The sequence below is a fragment of the Acyrthosiphon pisum genome, chromosome A2, assembly GCF_005508785.2.
Source record: "Acyrthosiphon pisum isolate AL4f chromosome A2, pea_aphid_22Mar2018_4r6ur, whole genome shotgun sequence".
Taxonomy (NCBI): Eukaryota; Metazoa; Arthropoda; class Insecta; order Hemiptera; family Aphididae; genus Acyrthosiphon; species Acyrthosiphon pisum.
Genome location: NC_042495.1, coordinates 79,017,358 through 79,039,810, shown reverse-complemented (window position 1 = coordinate 79,039,810; position 22,453 = coordinate 79,017,358). Strand labels below are relative to the sequence as shown.

At 30.3% G+C, this 22,453-nt stretch overlaps 1 protein-coding gene across 3 annotated transcripts in view; it reads right to left on the bottom strand.

Moving 5' to 3' along the window:
• LOC100163762 (bestrophin-4) overlaps positions 1-22,453 on the bottom strand; it is a 60,092-nt gene that overhangs the window by 23,302 nt on the left and 14,337 nt on the right. Inside the window, exons 2-7 of one of the 3 annotated variants that reach the window (XM_001944666.5) lie at positions 20,836-20,946; positions 20,278-20,452; positions 19,414-19,543; positions 16,179-16,417; positions 5,122-5,256; positions 4,840-4,947 (exon numbers count right to left, since the gene is read on the bottom strand). In XM_001944666.5, the coding sequence (XP_001944701.2) occupies positions 4,840-4,947; positions 5,122-5,256; positions 16,179-16,417; positions 19,414-19,543; positions 20,278-20,452; positions 20,836-20,946 (898 nt within the window). Of the gene's footprint in view, positions 1-4,839; positions 4,948-5,121; positions 5,257-13,005; positions 13,245-16,178; positions 16,418-19,413; positions 19,544-20,277; positions 20,453-20,835; positions 20,947-22,453 lie in introns of all 3 variants that reach the window. The other 2 variants (XM_003243571.4, XM_008183447.3) reach the window with 2 other exon arrangements.

The window sequence follows — 22,453 nt, the reverse complement described above, 5'->3', positions numbered from 1 at the left end:
TCAACTATTGTAATAAGGGCCCTAAGTGATTATAAAATATAATAAGCTATATTTATACATCAAAGTATAACAAATAAACACTAAAATATCACTAATTGTTTACAAGCTGTACTGTGTACCAAAATGTGATAGGTATATTATGTTATATTATATTATGTTACTTTAAACTATATCAACACATTTTCTTTGAAAATCACAAACGAATGAATTAAATGAAACACTCTGTATACTGTATATAGGTTGATTACAATGAAATAACGAAACTTTGTGCGCCCACAGATACACCTAAATACCTAATAATCTATTAAACTTATGACTGATAATAATGTATATTAAAAATATATATACATTATTATCATATATTTTTAATCATAAACGATAAACTTTCGTCGCGATATCATTTCGTAACGCTTAACGGTTTTTTGGAAAAAAAATTAATTGTCAAATATCCTGTTGTTTCTTGATAACATTATACATTTTATGCATTAATATATTTTGCATATTTACATAGGTAATGTTAATAATGGTAGGTAACTGCAGTATGTTAATTGTTATACGTGTAAATAATATTGACATAGTATATTCTTATATTCGCACTTCGCAGACGTTATTGTTTAGAAATTTAAAATTTAACACCACGACTTCAGTTTCAGAAATAACTGTCAACAATTGCAATGTGTTAGTATAGGTATCTATATAACAATGGTACATTTTGAATCACCGTTTCAAATAGTTATATACCATTAACAATTAACGAGGCAGTTTCGTCAACTAAATATTAATTTCCAAAAACAAATTTAAAAAGACAACAGAAAAATTCACTTTGCTACAACCACATCTTACCGCAGTAGAATAAAGTTAATATTTATTAGGTAGGCATATGAAGTAAAAAGCTTCTAATAATTAGTACAAATATTTTTAAAATGTCATTGTGCGTAGAAAATATTATTATATTTATATACGCAATGGTTAAAATTGCAAGTCTATAATATGACTTTCATACCTATCAGAATTACACAAAAAAAACGTGTTGGTAAAAAACTGCAGGTGTTGCGTAAATATTCTCATTTTAACGATACTTTTTGTTAGTTTATCTAAATTATTAAGAAAAGTTCTTGGATTTTTCAATTTTTGACTTCCCAAAACAGATGGATTTATTTTTACCAGAAACCACCCTCATATTGAATATTAAAACTAACTGTGTACCCTAAACGTGATGGGAAGGCTAAGTAAGTAGAAGCTATAATGAAAAAAATGTCATATGTCACACGGTGGTTCACACGTAAATTTCATTTTGACTCTAGAAAACCGAATCTTTTTTTGTTTATACAGTTTATCGTACAGTATTAGGGTTGCCATTGGTTTTAAAAATAAAAGATACTTTCATATAATTTAGACATGAATTGTATATGTTTATAGGTTATATATAGGGTGGCCAGACGGTGGTTTTATACGAGAAATATCCGTGTTATAAAAGTCTGTCCAAGTGTCCCAGTAAAATATTTCGAGACGCTTAATAATCCCGTTTTTTAAAATATTATGTACCATTTCCATACTAGGTAATGAAAAATATGTGAAGAAAATTACAACCACAATATTACATGCGACACGCCAAAGATGCATCACATTTTACCAGCGGTTAAGTAAAGGTACCTATTAATCATATTAATATAATTTTGTAAATACTAAAAAGTCCTTTTTTTCATTCAATATAAAACGATACAATGCTATTTTATTAAAAATAATCGTTTTATTTTAGTAAATACAAAAGGAATAATTAATCCCGTATTTAAGTATTTTATATGTAGCCAGTGGCCACCCTAGTTATATACCTACTCAAAAACTGCTCGACACATTTTGGTCGAAAATTTCAAATTGTACTTTTATTAGATTGTTTAGCTTGACCACGTTCGAAAATATAACGAATACTATTATAAAATACAAAATAATCAAATCAAACACGGGCTAATCTCGGTCGAATTAGTTTATAAAGCTATGGTAGTATAATTACATTGAAGCCGATTACCGGTGAACTGAGAAACACTAAAACCAAAATACACCGCTATACCACCTTAAAATATGGAACTTAAAGTAAATGTAAGTACCTATCTATAAATAATTTTATAGTACCTCCCTATGTATTGATGAATGTTGATTTTAAAATCTACTTGAACAACAATTTACATAACACAACAACTAGGTAGTTGTTGTTTATTTACAACTACGTAGTTTAGAAATTATTATGAAAATATTGGTATTGGAATTTACAACAATTATCATTTTTGTTTTTAATGAAATGTAATGTGTTTTAACTGCAGGATTATGTCGAGCAGTAACAAAATATAGAAACATTATAACGCTTGAAACACGCCCGCTTGTGTACAACTTTCGATTATTAAAAATACATTTCTAAAACAGTTGAAGGTATATTATGTAAAACGTGCTTTATAAATAGCGTCAATAATTTAATAAGTAATTTCAGATTCTGAGTCATGCAAAGAATGTATTATTATTTTGATTTGTAGAAGATGAAAATAAACATAATATATTAACAATTTTATACCTATCGGCTATCGGAGAATCGGTTAATTATTTATACTTATGCTTGTACCTAAGGTGAATTAAAAGTTGATAGCTGTACAAGTTTTGTGTTAATCGACTAATTGAAATAATATTATGATTTAATCAAACTTGACTCAATGAAAAAAAAAAAAAAACAAAAAAATTTACGCAATAACATTATTGACTACCTATATGTTTGATCTTGCGTCTATACATTGCATTACATAAAGTCAATATCATATTTAGGAATATTAGGCATTTTGAAACATCTTTAAATTGTGTGATCGGAGTATCAAAGGGTTACGATTGTTATTTAAGTCCTTGACCCTAATTATAACTTTATTCATTTTGATATTACGACAATACCATCGGTCGAACGATTAAAACGAAAAATAACATTATAATATTATTATAGTGCGGCCTCTTGTCCTGTCACGCTTATGTGCTTACCTCAAAAAAGAAACGAAAACCGCGGATATTGTGCATTGTACTTACAAACGGTGATGGTTTGTAATTAATGTTTCAAATTATTTACTAACGAGAATAAAAAAAAAACAAATAACATTCATTCATCAGTTTCGGAAAACATTTGTCAACTGTGTATAGGTACGCATAGGATATAATCTATCTTATTCATATATTATCTGCTTTTGGGCTCAATGGATAGTAAAGTCTAAATGTGAAAGTCGTCCAACTATTGTTGTGCTTTAAAATTATAGAAAATAAATGTATAATATAAAAAATTTGCATTTGAAGGTACTCGTATTTTGTTTTAAACGAAAACTGGAATAACTCGTTTGATTTTTTTTTTTAAAAGTATGTTTATGCATGACACTGTAAGACGATAGGATTCAATTGTTTCTGTTGCCATTGTTGGAGTTTTTGTTGGCTACGTATATACTAATATTAGTTATGGTTTCAACAAATACATTATATTATGTCTTAGTGAAGGAAGGCGCCCGTGTGTAAACGTTTTAAAATTCTATGAGTATGCATTTTTATAATATTAATTATTTATTTAAATTTTCAACTCCTCAAGTGCTAGGATTACAGAGTAAAGTAATATTAAAGTGCAATATGATAATAATATAAAAAACAAAGAATACAATTTAGAGATACAATTTTCTTAGTATAAAAAGTACCTATAGAATTAAAAAATAAATCAACATCAAACAAATTATTTATACGGTGCATAGCGCGGTCAAAGGGACTTGCAAATCCAATATTAGTTGAGTGGAATTTAATATTAAAAGTAGATTGGTGCCTTAAATTAAAGAAAGCGATAGATATAATAGGTAGTCATGTTAACAAATCAGGAGAGCCTACCAACTCTGTAGTAATTTATAGACAAACGAGATGTAAAATTATCTTTGTCTATCTACAAACGATTTAAAAGCCACAGTACCACCACATCGAAACGGAGATATTCTTATGTATTTATTGTTAATTTTGATTAACCGCTTAATAAATGTTAATTGGCGAGGATTCCAAACAAAAGATGCATACTCAATAATATAACGTTCAAGTGGAAAATAAAGTGTACTTAAGGCATTAATATCTGTAAAATCGTGGGTATTACGTATTCAGATTCTAATTGTGTTTGAAGCTTCGTTGCAAAAATAATCTCAGAGAATGCGCTCAGAGAATAATAAATTGGATGAGAATAATTTACACCTATACCGCGTCCAGCGAGAGAATGCAACTCGTTCGCGCATGTCTCTAGGTGAATTTTTCCCACTACGGGGTGACCGGTGGTGAGCAAACCAGTAAGGGATTAAACACCTCAAGTTGTTGCAATTTATGAATTAATAAAATATGGATAAAGCTGTCAAGGCTTTTTGTAAATCTGTTTATTATATAACATCAACTTGAAATCCAAATGAAATTAACTATCAAACCGATTATATGACGTATCTATAATATACAAATATGAGTAATATACCTAATATAGTTATAAATACGTAGGTATAGTGATTAGCGTATAACTGTTACGCATTTTTTTTTAAATATTAAATATCCGATGCCAACGATTTTTAAACTTAATTAATTATATTACCTACCTATATAAAATATCGTTATATCGAGTGGAAAATAAATTAAAATATTATAATAATATAAAATAATATTAAACAGTTGAATCGAGCAGATAATAATATTATGATACTCGCGAATTTATCATGATTTACGAGCTTATTCACTCCCACCTATCTACTAAAGTTTGTGTAGTTTTGATTTTGCAAATGATAATATTTTTACAATGATGATGGTATTATTTACCTTTATGTGACGGTCGATCAACCAGTTAAGCTCGATGTCGTCGTCGTCTTCACCAAAAGGTCCGATGAGAACTTCCGCCACTTTCAGCCATCCGACGAAGAAACAAAACTGTAATAATAATAATAATATATAGCTTGTATATAGGCACACGACGTTCAAAAACTACAAAATAGATATTATAATATACAATCGGCGACGTCTGTATAAAAATTTATAACAATATTAACGAATAATAATAATAATAATAATAATAATAATATAATATGATGAAAGACTGCAAACCTCGATAATCGTCAAGATCGGTACGTAGAGGTCGAACTCTTTAAAATCTTTGAAACCCCATTCTGGCGGAGGCTCTACCATCTGAGCACCGATGAGCTGAGCGCCAAAATAGGCGTACAACGACAACGTGACCACCTGTTGCACAAAATCGACCGTTTACAAAAATATAAAACGGGCACGTGTACGCCGTGCATATACAGGGTGTTCTAAAATTTATGTGGCCGTAGATTTTAGCAGAAAATAGTGATGCTATTTCATAGTGAAATCAGCTATCACATAAAATGTGGAACACCCTGTATATTATGGTATTATTATAGCAATCCGTTTGTTGTAGCAGGCAACGAATTACAAAATAAACACTGTACACACGAGCGTATCGTGGGTAAGCACGCGAATATGATGCTGTAGGTACCTATATAATACAATATGTATTATGATATTATAAAACAGTAAAACAAGTAGGTATAAGTTTATTATGCATAATATTATCATGATCCGATGATGGTGTTAGTGTTTAAGTTGCTTTAACCGTATACTCGTGTAATCTGGCACATTTTTTATTAAAACATATTATTTAGGTATATATCAGTACCTAATAATATAGTCGAGTATCTCAAAATATTGTTGAACGATTAAAATTCTACCGGGTATAGGTACCTGAATCCGTCGCGATCGTTTCCATAATATAAAAACTAATTTTGACGTTAAATTCCTATGTAGTTTTCCGCGGTTGTAAAAAAATTAATTTAAATTCAACCGACGAGCACGACTGTGCAAAACAGTAAACACGTGCGAGAGATATTGTATTGAAAAAAAAAACAATTATATTACGCGATACGGTCGGTTGAGATATGTATGCATATTGATGATGCAAGTAGTTGTGGCTTACAAAAACTTATTTCAATATCAATCGTCAAGACATCAAGGTCATTTCGACTTTTTGTAATTCGTATTTTCAATAATTTCACACGTTAGTCATGCATAATATAATATAGGTAGCCACTGTAAAACAAATCGCAAGTTTTAATTCCAACATTTTATTGAATATAGAGATTTGATTACTTGAATGGATTGTGTGTTCTCTAAAATAATAATTATAACTATGGCAAATTGTATGTGTAAGCTATTGTCTAGAGATACCTGCAATGGCTCACCGATCACCCCGGAACACCGCTTATTATAATACCACGCGCGGTATGAAAACACCACGATAATAACTAATAACATATAATAATTTATGAGTCCCTACAAGGTCAGTGAGTACAAATTATTGCTTATATAGACGCGATAGAAAAATTATGCAAAATACATTTTTTTTAAACCAATATAATATTAAATACCTCATTATCATGTTTTTAATTAGTTTAAACAACATAGTTGATATAAATTTTTTTGTTTTGAAATGATGATAAATCACTATTTTCAATTTTTTTCGTGTGAATGATAGATCAATGTTTTTTTTAGTATATTAATTTAATACCTATCAATTTTACATTATTATTTAAATGTGTTAAAAATTAAAACTATAGACAGTGGAAAATAGAACATAATATAATATTATTATAGAATAATAGGCGGAAATCCATTAAAATGCCAGGGGGGGAAGGCTAACAGTACTAACATCAATGTGAGTGGAAGGCTTCGATCCCATACAATTAAAAAAGGGGGCTTGACGGCCTTTTGACAGGGGGTTATGCCCATGTAAGCCCCCCAGATCTCCGCCTATGTATATGTTCTATTAAGTACATATGAAACTCATTATAGTTATCCATACAAGTCATTTAAAATAACTGTTGAAAAATTCTCTCGATCTACTGCACGCCTTAAACTAATACGTAGTTTTGATATATAATTTAACGATTCGTATGTTAATTTAAAAATAAATGCCAATATAGGTAATAATTATAATCAAACGATTATTATCAAATGATTTCGTAATATTTTTTCCTTAATAATTAATTTGAATTTTATATAAATTATACAATTTTATCTACTGTTGTAAAAGTGTTATATTTTAAAGCCAATTTGGGCCTTCTGGTATAACACATATATTATTATAATAGGTATATGATTACATTTTTAAATAACTTTAATGTTACAATAAAATACATGATGTTCATCATAATAATCGCACACAAAATTATATTTCTGCTGTTTTGTTATTATTATTAATCAAGATTCAAGGAAATAAACAATGCAATTAGGTACCACTAACATTTACAATTTTAAATTATGACTTAAGAATGGAACAAAAAAATTATGGTTTATAAAACGATTTAATGTTTTATTTAAATAACATTTTCAACGTGATAAAAGTGTTCTATACTAATTCAACTATAGGTACTGTAATATAAGCTCTATATTATATTCATCAATTGAAAATCAGATATAGATAGTATTCCCATAATATGATTGTATATTATATAGAATTTCACATATGTTAGCAGTATCGTATATTTCGAAAGAAATTACCGAAAAAATTAAATTGTTCAAATTATTATTATCAGTGAAATGTTCGGACGTTCTATAATATACTGATCATGAAATTCATAGTTATTTTTTTAAATATTTGTTATGTTCAAAATTATATTACTATTATTATCATCATAACGTCCTTAACAAATCATAAAAAAAAAACAATGTAATTTATTAACATATCATAAGAACCATACTATGAATATTTTTTTATTTTTTTTTTTTATTGATCATAAGTCCGGACACTATGGTCATTAGCGTTTGTAGTGATGGGGAGGGGGGTACGATTGGTTCGTAACACGTGAATGTGGCAAGAATTTTTCTCTGAAACCCGGGTGGTCACCCATCCAGGAAATAGTAACACTGGTACTCAGAACACGATTGTGACTGAACCAAACACCATGCCACCTCAGGCCAAACTATGATTATTATTGGTTTACTAGATATAATTTACTAACACCATTTTTATTATACTAAATGTTCAGATAATATATCGATTGTAAAATGTTCTATTCGTAACCCGTATAACCGTATTCAAGCTCTTATATTTATATATACCTTAATAGGCACTACATACTGTATGTAACTCCAACGGAAATTTAAATTTCGAATATTATTGCGATATCAATAAATATATTATGACTAAGAATTTCAGTAAAACTAAATAATAATAATAATAATGCATTTTAGGTAGGTACCCATATAATTATAATAAATATCGACGTCGTATATAAATCTGTGAAATTGTTTTCCTACTTTGATTTACTATTTCCACGAAATGTGTACATAATATATTATATTATAATATTATAATATATTCCTAATTTATAACTCGAGGCGTTGCAATTATATGTATAGGCGCGCGTATCTCATCGATTGTGAAACGACGGTGAGATTTGTGTCCGTTTGATATATATTATTATTTCCATATGACGTGATTACCTATATCGCTCACATTTCGTAAAATTCAATCCGATTTTTGACTGCGCGTAGAAGAGCCTGCAGAGTTCATTGGACGAGACAATACGCATGCCGCCCGTCTCATCCGACAGCCAAACGCGTTTAATATGCGAACGGTTGCGACTCTTTGAAAACTGGTTGCCTCGGGGTTCGCAACAACCAGTAACCACGCTGGTATCGTTTGTCGCGAGCAACCACCATCCGCGACGACTCCGTGAAAAACGTAAAAAAACGCTAATGTTCGTAAATTAAATATTAAAGAAACGCTTAAGTATGCCTATAATGAGTATCTACTGTTTGCCAAACGATAGTTTATCGCTCGTCGATCACTGATCACGAAGACCAAAGAATAATTATAATTATTAACGCTTGATGGTCGTCGGTAATTGGTTATAACACTATAAAGGTACATGTATTCTTCTATTTCTATAGGGCTGATATTTTAATGCATTTACTTTGTTTTTTTCTGGTCTACTAAAACTTCTAAAACTTTGTTGGTTATGTGCATGTATAAATTGTGTTTTAGCTACGTGATAATGTGGTAGTTATTTAAATTTATATTTTATATTTTGGATTCATAGTAAACCTTTTCGATTTTCATCTTTTAACTGTTCTCCATACATTAAAAAATTCATAGGAAAATGATTCACTAATATTCTGAAAATATGCATTATTATATATATTGTATATAAATCACCTAATCTTAAAAAAAATTATAAAAGTGACTGTTAAGAAATTTTGTATGAAAAAATGTGGGTATACTTATTAGTTATTTATGATTATTTTTTCTAAAATATTTTAAATGTTAATTCAGTCTACAGCCGATTCCTGTTTCTACAAGAAAAAAACAAGTATTATAATTATAAATAATAATATTATATGCAATTTGTCATCAGTTGTTAGGCTGGTATCTAAAATTAAGTCGTGTGATAAACTTAGGAAACACTAAAAATAAGGTAGCACTGTTGTAACGCCATTCAACCGGTAAAAAATGTTCTGAAAACTAAAAATGTATTTCAAAGTAAGTATAGGTGGGTATACAAAAATAATCATGAAAATAGAATAGGTATACCGTGTTTTAGATCATAGCGCGTCACGAAATAAAATATATAACAACGTGCTCGTTCTTATGTATACCAACATCAAAAATAATAATATGCAAATGCGTATACGAATTCTAGCACTATATAATTATCATCATCTATATAATATTATCAGCATATCTATTATACCTATTGTATGGCGTCCATCGAGATCGATTCGATCGGTTCCAGTCGATCCCCTGTACAATATACGTAGGTACGAATAATAATACTACGTAGTATTTACTAATAACATAATCTCGTACCGAAGTCAGGATATAAAATATGTATAAACTATGTAATGCACCAGATTCGATTCGAATTTGACTATGACTATACGTCCATACACCTATATTATAGTACACCTACCTATACCTGGGTACCTACACTAATATATTAGGTATGTTTATACCTATAACTACCTATAATGTGCGAATAGCTGCACAGAAAAATTATACCGTCAAGGTGATTTTTACACCAGTGATACCGATATAATATAATCACTCGACCGAATACCTATATTATACCAATATTATGCGCGTTACTATAATATTATATTATTTTGTTGTAGAGTACGACATTTACGCATACGATTTTTTGCAATTTTTTTCCCCTCGGAAACATCGCAGCATTGTTTCCGTAAACGGTATTCAACGGCTCGAATTAATGTACCTAGGTACAGAGATATAGTAACATTCGTTGTACATTTTTTTTACGTACAGTGCATTCGGGCATCGAGCTGCAGCCTTGCATGGTCCGATGCTTTTAAATCGGCGAGACCGAAGATAATCGTAAACAACAATTAGAATAATATAATAAAAAAATTATATATTATACGTTGTAAGTTATAATATATATACAATAAAACAGGAACTTTACGGATGTAATTTACGATTACAACAACCCCCTAATCTACACGTGTCGTATAACATGTATTATGTTTATATCAAAATATTATAATAAATAAATAACATTGTATTAAATTATTAGATTATTTAAATATATTTGGAATATTGATGTATACTATAATACTGTGTACCTACCATTATAACAACTATAACAAGGTATACCTAATATACTGGATCTCTGAAAACCTACATATTTTGACTGTATGACTGTATGTAATTATATTCATATAATGATATCAGTGATTATACAAGATTATATTATTATACATTATTTTATTATGGAGACGTTATTGGTCTGTGGAAAAACTCGTCCTAAAATTATTACATACTTACGTAAGAGATTCAATGAATTAAATATTGTTATTTTATTAAGCTTTAACTTTGAGGGTCTACCTGTATAGGACGTTTTGATTCGTTTTGATTACCATAAATAATTATAGTATTACTATAACGTACCCATACAAGATAACTATAGTCATGACTAGAATACATTTTTGATCAAAATTGAACACTGAACAGTGAACAGTATCATAAATTGCGTGTTATTGATTCTTTAATCTATAGGTTACTGTATATTATTAATTAATAAGTACCTACATTGGTTATTCCAGAAACACCTACACAAAATATAAAATATATCTGTATTATTATTAGTTTAAAAATATGTGTCAATGACAATATAATAAAATGCAAATGTTGAGGTCAACAAATGATCAAAATTTGTAAAAGTACCATTATAAGTTCAGAACTCTTTGACTATATATTATTACAACGACATTTTAAACACTTTTACATTAACCTAAATTAATATTTTGAATTGTCATGACTCATGATGAATAATTTTAAAATTTTTTTTACCACAATAATATGTTTTTTTTTAAATTTTAGCTACACATAAATTTAATAAAACCTATACAGTTTTAGCTTTTAATTTAAATAATTATTGTAGTCTTATATTATATACATCGTAATTAACCCATAAAAAACTGTAACGAACAGTAAAGTGTGGCTCGGCATGGCGCAGTGGCTGAAATCTATCATGGAACATGATTGAGAGTAAGCAACGGCTGCTGCTACTAGTTCTCGGATGGGTTACCACCAGGGTTCATAGTGGCGGAAACCTTGCCACACATACACGTATACCAACCGTTTCAACCCTACCAACCGTAACCCCTACAATAGATAATGGCCATAGTTATCGGACCTAGACCAATAAAAAAAATAGAAAAACAGTAAAGTATAACCAATAATAATACACAATTTAAAATTAAAAATGAGCAGTTTTATTATAATTATTTACACCGTAATTTTAGTAACTATAATTTGTGGGTTTTATTTAAATTAAACAATATACGATTAGGTGCTTGCATAATCAGTCTATATTATAATATTATTATTAAATATTTAGTTATACTTCTTACTTATTTCATATTACTTATACATAGATATTTTTTAAAATTATTATTTATTTTAAATATCTATTCGATTTCGTGGAATTAAATTGTAAAAGTCAGTGAAAAGAATATAATATATATGATATTGAATAAAAATAAATAAGCGCCTAGGTATCTATATTTGTTATGGTTAACATGACGTTAATTAAAAAATCTTTACTAGATTATTATGACGTCATATCGTGTGATTAGCGAAGTGGTAATTACGATTTGCTGGGAGCGCAAAAAAGGTACGATGTCGGTTTGCCAAGGTATTAGGAACTTAAAAATTAGCACAAGCCGAAGGCAGAATCGACAATAACTGTAGAACGGCCAAGGTTACGATCGTCTCTGGTCGGAGTACAATAATTACAATATAATATCATATTTTATATGATATGACTTTGGTCGGAAGTACTCACTACCCATATACTTGTAATATACCTACCATGGTTGTAACTTAATTTTTGGCAAATCGTGACCCAGCAGTAATGTCTGTGCATAAATACATAATACGGTTTTCTAGTAGAATTTATGGCATAATAATCGACGGTCACGTGTTGGTGGTACGCGTAGAGCCGAACTGGCAATAAAGATATTATCATAGAATAATACTAAAAAATGTTTAAATAGTTTAAGAAATCGTTTGGCGCGCGACGATCGAGAGTTGTGGGTATATAGCTCACAGCCAGTATATATTATACGAGTATACGTTTACGATGTTAATATACACATTATAATAATATTATTATTATTATGGGTATATGAATGCACGCAGACTACAATATTACAATATAAAATTAATATAATTAATTATGTAAAATATTGTAAGACATTTAAATCACACGCACTACACTACGATGATAATAGTTGCAGTACAGACAAGAGATGCATGCAAAACACCTGCACCAAGGTAAATTTTAGAGCCTATGCTTGCGACTAACAATATAATATGTTGTACATAATAATTATTTGTAATTTTTGTAATACATTTTGCACATTGTTTTGTATGTAGTGTATACCGACCTGTGAATAGAGAATAGGAATGTTGACGTTATCGTAACCGATCAGCGATCCCAGCCTGTACCTCATGTCGGACATCTCCAACAGTATTGTCTGTACCATGTGATCGTTGGATATCAGTTTCTCTCTTCTGGCCCGGTTTATGATGTTGGTGGCCCAAGTCAACGGGATCCAGTAATTGGTCATCGCGGTCTTCGCTTCCACCGCTTCCAGTATCTCCTTTTCGCTATCCATCATCAAACCTACGCCCGCCGCCATGTTTCAACAAAAAAATTCGTTTCGTCGTGGATAACGTTTTGTTTTCGTTTTTTTTGATTTTATTATACAATATCAGCCGTCGTTATATTTTCGTATCCGTATAATATAATATAGTTTATAATATAATAATATATTGTTGGCCAAACAGAAATATGTTTATAATCGATTTAGTGTGGGGGGGGGGGAGCCTGAAAGACAATTCACATCTAAAGATAGCTGCAGTAGTCGCAAATCAAATATCTAATGAACATTTTAGTCGGAATTTTCTAAAACCAATCACGCTGTTATATTTTATAGGTGTACTACACTGCTACAACAGGTACCTTATATCTTACATAACAACAAACGTTTTACGAAAGTCGAATTTATGAAGCGGGAGGATCCGAAAAGAATAATAATTTACTGCAATTACTAAATGCGTAATGCATTGCACGCCCACAGACACACGCGCTGCAGACATACAAAGGTATTGTACACATTTTATATGGGTATTGCACATAAATTTGAATAGTCTATAGTAGGTACCTACTTTTGCACGAAGTACTGTACAACATATTATAATATAATATATATATATATATATTTTTAATTAGAGTGGTGTTTATCGATAATTTACAATCTATACATTACATACAATAAGTAAATTTGATGATCTTTCATCAAATTTCTTATTCAGGCTGTGAATGACTTGAAGAAAGACTCGCAGTCAAGTCACCTTATATTATAATATTAAATGCTGTGTGTTTTACGTAAGGTTATTTCAAGAGGAGATGTTTGTATAATAATATATTTAGTTTATCGGCAAATATGCAAAACAACGGAACTCTGTTATGATTTTATATTAACGTGTTTACAATAATAATTCGAAATCAGTAGTAATACTTATAGTTATTAATGGAATGAAACTTGCACTGCACTGGTATGCAATAATAAAATAATTAATAATTTCGCTCGGAGAAACTATATAAGTAGAATAAAAAAATTATCGAGTATAAAAATAGCAACGGTTAAATATTTCTACGTTAAAATAACGTCCCTCTCTCCCTCTCTCTATCTCCCTCTTTCAATAGTCATGGCAGTTGGTACCTACTACACTTTCTCCCGGCAATTAGATTACGTATGCAGTGAGCACTTATAACAACTAGCTAATATAGGTACATACAACGTGTGCCTACCTATATAATATTGTACATAATATTATATTGTATACTTGCACGCGTCGCAACGTAATCGGGTGTAAATCGGGATATATAGTTAACTGCATATTATATTTTGTATATATATTGCGGGTAACAATCGACAAGCACCTCGCGCCAATAATTATATTATACGACGATAGGTACAATAATATCATATAATAGGTAATAATATTATAATGGCGAATAATATCATGATTGATCTTCTGCTGCTGCTGTTGGCGGTGGTGCTGCTGCTGCAGACGAACAGTGAGACACGCGAGTTTAACGAACACGGCCGCGGCGGCTGTGCAGCTGCACACTCTGACAATACCCAAATCCGACTCGGACGCGACCGGTGTGATTTTTTGGCGTTATTATTAATTATTCTCGAAGAAATATAAAATAATAATAATATATTATATTATATTACTGTCGTTGTTGTTGTAGTAGTAGTATTTGGCGTTTGCATGCCTGACACATCTTGTGACAGGTGAAATTTATCTGCCATGCAAAACGTTCACCTTTCTGATGTTACACGCGGGGTTATCCTTACATTGTATAAACATATACATACACACCGCCATATATCCGATTGTGGTGTACATAATATATATATATATAATACTTTAATACGTAGATACATTATATACCGCGGTATTTGTATTGTTATAAATCATTATGACGTACAAGTACATAATTACGATAACACACATAGGTACTATAATTATATGTATATTACATACACACACACACACACACACACATGGGTATCGATACTATATGGCTAAAGCGTATTTTGTGTAACACTGCGATTCAAAATTCAAACGCTGAGCCCGGCTCAGCTGGTATATAATATTTATAAATACATAATATGTATAATGTATATGTATGTGTTCCATAATAAAGCCTAACCAACTATAATTTGGTAGGTAATAGTGATATAGAGTATAATAAATTACAAATACAATTTTGACTTGGACTAGATTCCGGTTGAAGAACTTATAATAATAATAAATAATATTCCACAATCACGTTGATCGGGTTCGACCCAACTGCGGTTATGTTTTAGATCCTCGGATGTACATTTCTGTATGTAATTGACGAGTCCGGGTGATTCTTATAATACGACGTAGGTAAATAGTAAATATTATTATAAATAATAACAATATAAACCGATATGTATCATGCACTTAATATTTAAGGATCCAATTTCCAATAGATTTTGTACGTGCATTTTTTTTTGGTTAGTGTTTACATGCACATGCAAAGCTTAAGCAGCATTAATAAAAAATAAATCACAAAAAGAATATAAATAATGTCACACCAAGAAATCAACACTTTTACTATAACGATTAAACAAATGAAATAACTACTGTTATTAATAAGTTAAATAATTATTAATGAATATTATAACAAGTCTTCCCGAGAGATCTGCTGAAATTATTAATGTTAATATTTTTTATATTATTTGAAACGGACGTTTTATGATAAACTCGTGAAAGCAACGAGTGTTCAAGTAATAACAAAAAAATGTATATCAAACGAGTATATTATTATGCTTTTTGAAGAGACGTGATTAATTATTCGTGAGAAATGAGAACATAAAATCAGCAGGTGACCAGGGAAGAACAAGATATACGCTTTAAAATGAAATGAAAACACAAATGAAACAAGAACGATGAAATGCTAAACAGAATAGATTTATATAAATAGTCGGTAGGGTATTGGCAAAATGCTGACCTGTGTGTAGACGAGTGGCACGCAAACGGTATCATAGCTGATTATAGACCCCAGTCGGCGCCTGATGTCCGACAGCTCAACGAGAAGCGTCTGGACCACCTGGTCGCTGGATATGAGCGATTCCCTGCGAGCTCGGTTTATGATGTTGGTCGCCCACACCAACGGCATCCAATACTTGGACATGGGGCTTCTCTCGTCCATCATTTCCACGATTTTTTTTTCGCTCTCCAACATGATTCCTGTGTCATGTCCAAGTTCGTTACACGTTCAACAACATAGACCCACCTCCCGCCATTAACCCCCGAACCCACGACCCGCATGATCGTTTTCATCGAACGGTCGATCGGCAGAAGTTATAATAATATTATATAGTAGAATAAGAAATATAATATAGTGAATATATTCTTAATTTTATTCTCACGCAACCCACGAATATATTGTTGATTGTAACATAATTATGTAAATAAATAAGATACAACCTTGAATACGTGATAAAATGGATACGAACCATCAAAAACTATTATAGAAACATAACAATATATAGTTACTGCACGTTTTGAAGAAGAATAATACAACAGTTTATTGAAAATTATAAAGGTAGGTAGAACGTAGTTCTTATCCATAAAAAATAAACGGATAAAGTATAATATTTGTAAAATCATCAAATCGGTGTTAAACTGGGTATAGGTATACTCGTAAAACAATAACATTGGCACTAATTCAAAATTCGCATTCATCCACGAGAGATAACAGACTCGGAAGTGAAAATCCTTGAAACTTTGTTTCTATTAACAACACATATCATAATATATCCATTATAATTTATAATACACCGTGTATTAGAAACGATTCTGTGCACAACAATAATATTACTATAATATGCACATTGCACACACGTCACACCCCGCTTCAAAGGTCACAAGAACGAAACAATGTACTCGTGCACGCCAATCATATAGGACGTTTTACAGCAGCCGCCGCAGTGATGGGTGGGTATCGTAGTCCCGAGACTGATCCATTTGCAGATCTGCGACCGATAAATTATATTAACGAGAACTTTGCCTCGAGCTTTGACGTGGTTTTCGATACAAATAGGTAGATTACTGCAGAGTTGACACATGTAGATTGTAGGTGCGTTTGCGGAGAGACACTTCAGAGTTATAATGATTAAATTATTATTTATTGGTAACGAATAACGACGAACGACGTCCAACTCATGAAGTTATAAAATGATCATATCGTGACGATAATCGAGTAATCGTAAAAAATATAATATTGTTTCCAGCGGTTTGTTTTATACGTATATTTTGTAATAACGCGTGTGTGATGCACAATATATGTGATCGAATCAAGAATGACACGATGGTAAAATTATGTCAGTTGACGATTGTTATTGTCAAAACTAATCCAATCGTAACGATCACATCCCAGTGTTGTGAAGTATATACCTATATAGAGTGTACCTACCGTATATACTATATTATATAGGTATACTATGGTATATTAAACAGTATAGCCTTGCGCTTAAAATCACTATACCTACCTACCTACCTACCGCTATTGGGCATTGTTCAAATATGATTATCCTGCACGCGTTCTACAGAGTAATCCATTTGACTGCAAGAATTATGCTTCGTCGATTTTTGTAATTTTAAAAGAAAAAAAATGTATAATATCGTATTAAGATGAATATTATATTATTATGTACTTAGGTGAATCGGGGACGTTTCGCCCCCGCCATTTCGTCCCCGTAAAAAAATGAGCTCACGGACGTTTCGTCCCCGTCTATTATTAAGATATAAGATATTTTTCCCCCGGGATTTCATATTATCGTCGTTGTCATCGTCGTCTCACCGAACAACTCAAGCAAAATTGATAATTTCACATGTTAAGAAACTCCCAAAAATAATATTTTGAAAAAAGTTATTAGTTTTAATAATAATATAATATTTATTAAATAAATATATGTAAAACCCCAAAGGGGAAGAGTACAGTATTGAAAGACTAAAATTATCGTTAATTTAACACACGTAGACAATAGTTGAAATAACTGAGAATAAATTAAAGATCAATATTCAAATTATAAATGCAAGTTTTAGCTAAGAGAAGGAATCGAAAAAAAAATCAAAATTGGAAATTTTATTACAAGTTATTGGTAGGCCATCCTCACATATTAATATAAATTATATTGAAATTGTACGTTTTTTAAAAATAATTGAAATTTCGAATTAAAAAAAAAAGCTATTAAAATGAAGTGATTTAAAATATCGGGGACCAAACGTCGTATGGGTAGGTAAATAACATCACATAACTCCCGGGGGCCAAATGTCCTATTTTAATAATAGACGGGGACGAAACGTCCGTGGACTCGCTTTTTTGACGGGGACGAAACAACGGGGGCGAAACGTCCTTTTACCGTATAAAATAATATTATATACCTAACATTTATTTTCTTAAAATATACAAAAATTCACTTGGAAAATAAGCGTAACCGTAAATCTGCAGGTTAAACGAATCACCTACCGAGTTACCCACCAGTATGTATATTGTTATTTTCATTTCGACACGGCGGATTGACGCTTTACAGACTTCGAAATCTGCCGCAGAAACCGAATGTGTGCGAAAGGCACAAAACTGTAATATTATAATATCTGCAGGTTCGTATTATACTCGCGTAAATCTAATAATATTATATGTACTTTGTACGATTAAAAAGTTCGCTAGAGTTTATTACGAAGAATGAATAATGACTATATAAAGACGGTACCTATAATATAACAATATGTCTCTTGCGCATATAGGCGTATATTAAAATAATAAAGTTGTGCCTGTCGCGATGTTATTAAAAAGCGATGTTCGAATGTAAATTTGATCGATGTAAATCTACGGAATGATCCAATTTATTCTCAAACCGCTTCGAGACCCGTAACAGTCGCACATTCTTTGAATAAATTGATATGCAACAGGTTCTGGGTTAGTCCTATGTGCGAAAAAAAACCGGTCGAGTCTCGGGCACCACGTGTGTAAAGATATAATATTATTATTAATCGAGTCGATAATAAACAATGTTACGGTCATTTAAAACATTTGATAACGTAGTCATAATAATATAGTTTATTATAATCTAGGCTATCGCTGGTTGTTTATGTACCTACTACCTACTTAGGTATAATTACAATATATTCAGACACGTCTTGCACTTAAATACATACAAACATCGAGATTGAGTACTCACCGGCGTCGACGATGTGTTGTAATGTGGGAAATCGTTTTTTCACCCTTATGCTCACTTGCTTTAGAGTGATGACATAGGCCAGTACAGCGTACCTCACTATGTTCCTCCTCATAAGCCGCCCTCTCTCGTCCTGAAATAAACAATAATATGTTATTTTTTTTATAGAGATTCAATTCCCTATAAAACAAAACCTTATAATATGCATGCGTGCATGCCTTAAAAAAAAAATTTTAAAAAAATTTGCTTAAATATGCTCGAATAGTATTTAATAAACTGGGTAGGTACCGAAACATACCTACCTAGTTAAAATATATCAATAACAAAAAACTGGCTAAAATATTTACTATTGTGGAGACGATCGTACCAAAGGTTAACAATTTACACTGTATACAAATATATTGTCAGTAAATATTGTCATATAAAATTTTACGACTTTTTGGACCATTTTTAAAGACAAATAATTAATGTATGCATTACAAAATACGCATTTCTACTTCACTGTTATTAACGTCTACATAAGTTTTGAACAAATACATTTAAAAATTTAAAAAACCCTATAATAAATCTTATAGATCCTTGCTATAGGATCATCCAAATGACCTAGTTCTTAGACTATAATATTATTATGACCATATAAGGCGTAAGTTGGGGATTTTAGGGGTTATCCCCATATAAATTCTTGAAGCTTCCCTAACCCCAAAGTATTTTCTAACTTAACCTCATAAGTATAATGAACTATGTTAATACGTGTTAATTGATATTTCTAGGCCCCTAGATACGGTCCGTTAAAATATAATATATTGTGTTATTATATAATATCATTAATTATTATGTTGTTTATTATATTATTAAGCAGGCACTTACCGTCGTCCCGGGTATCGCCGCACTTGCAAAAAGAGCCAACGTATCGGGCCAAGGTAATAACCTATACTGTTCCCACCATCGCTTTACCACCAGACCGACGTAGAAGCTCATAGCAAACGTCAACGGGACACTCGCAGAATGACCGGCCAAGTAACACCGGATTTTTATGAACAGCCTAAAAACACAATAAAAATCATCAGTCATTACCTGGTTCTATCGCATTAAAACGGATTCCAAGTACAATAATTGACTCGTATAGAATAGTGTCATCGATTTGGAATGTTGATGATTATAAACTTAGGTAATAGATTAATAATGTACTTGTATAGGTATAAAAACATTCTATATATTAATTAATATAGGTATACCGTATACCATCAATATGTGGTGTATAATTATACCTATAATACTTGATCACTTAATTTTCTAATTTGAATTGCTTTCATCTTGTATAATATTTATAACTATACGAGTATCAAACAGAAGTCACCAACAATTCAAATGTTCGCCTTAAGAGACCGTTTAGTAGTTGATATTTATTTTAATGTTGTAACATACTTTTGCTGGGCTTCCGTGAATGCAAACCTGTATGCTAAATTTATGGCAAAATAAACCACTAAATAAGCTGCTAATTCCCTCCATACAAGCTTGTAGACGCTTCCTCGCCATCTAGAATAATGTTAATTTTTATTTATTATCAATTAGGTATAAAAAAAAATCAATAAAATATGTTTATAAATTATTGATATTTATGTATTGAAACAAAAACATAATTACAATTATTAATTATATCATTACCATTATTACAGGTTAATAATTGAAACTTCAAGTTTCAACAACTAACTTAAATTGTTGTTTATTTTGTTTACAAAAATTAGAACTTCTCTACTACATATATTAAACGCTATTATAGATCTTATCATAGGTACTATTTAAGTACGAGAATCTATTTATTCGTCCATAGTTTAATATACTTTTATTGTATATTTTATTCTAACCTTCATACTGATCATACTTATCAAAATGTATACATTTTAAATGTTAAAATATATTTTTATAAGATATGAAATGTTAGTATTACAGCAATATATTTATTTATTTATTCGTAATATATATCGGTTGTCCCAATTCAAATATGAAAACACTAAACAGCAAATTTTTAGCAAATTAAAATAAATATTAAGTAGTAAAAATTACACTGAAAAATAATAATAATTATGTGTTAAAAATGATTTTGCAATTGCTAAACATAATACAAAAACTTCAAGTGATCTATCACCCGATTTCTATCTAATTATTAAATTATTCTAATATGTCTTATGCTGCCATTTTTTTAGATTCTGAGTGGAACGATGAATGTATTGATTTTACAATGATGTGTGTTTTTTTTTTATTTTATTTTATTTTTTTTTATTTATATTTGTGTGTCTGTCGTCACTGTTTAGGGCAGTAACACTGCTTCATTTTTCTTCAACTATATCTTGTTCGATGGGAAAGTGAATCTAGTTGGTGGTTTGGGATGTTAAAATTCTTAATGGTTCTCAAAAGCGTAGTGAAAACAGTAACATTTAAGTAATTTTTTATGCAAAAACAGTTTTTGACAAAACCTATTTTATTTTTTGGTGTAACTCTAAAATAAAGAACCGTACCTACATGGTATTTTCATTAAATTGTCATATTATAATTTTCTATACACAAGTTAACTTAACAGTTTTTAAAAATGTATGTATTATAATAATAATATTCACGAAGTTCCGTTAAAACTAGATATCATAATAATAAAAATTACTTATGATATTTTTTAAAAGAATTGTCAATTGCTGACCAAGATTTTTTAATAAATTAACAACAATACTTTTACAATTTACAACAATAATACATTACTCAATGTATTGTTCAATTTTATTTTAGATTTTGAGCCTAGTGGTTTTACAATAGTGTTTATTTTTTTCATCCTGTATACAAAATTTCTATCAGAAGGAGTGCTTCGATTTCAATAGATAGTTTTTTTTCATTTAGGTAATTAGATCAAAATGGGATTTTAAAGAGGTCATTTTTCGATTTTCTCAATAGTTATTTAATGCCATAGAGAAAACCACCGACAAATTACGAAAAACCGGTAAAAATGGGATTTTAATTTCTAACGCTTTGTCTATCACCATATAAACGAATAAAA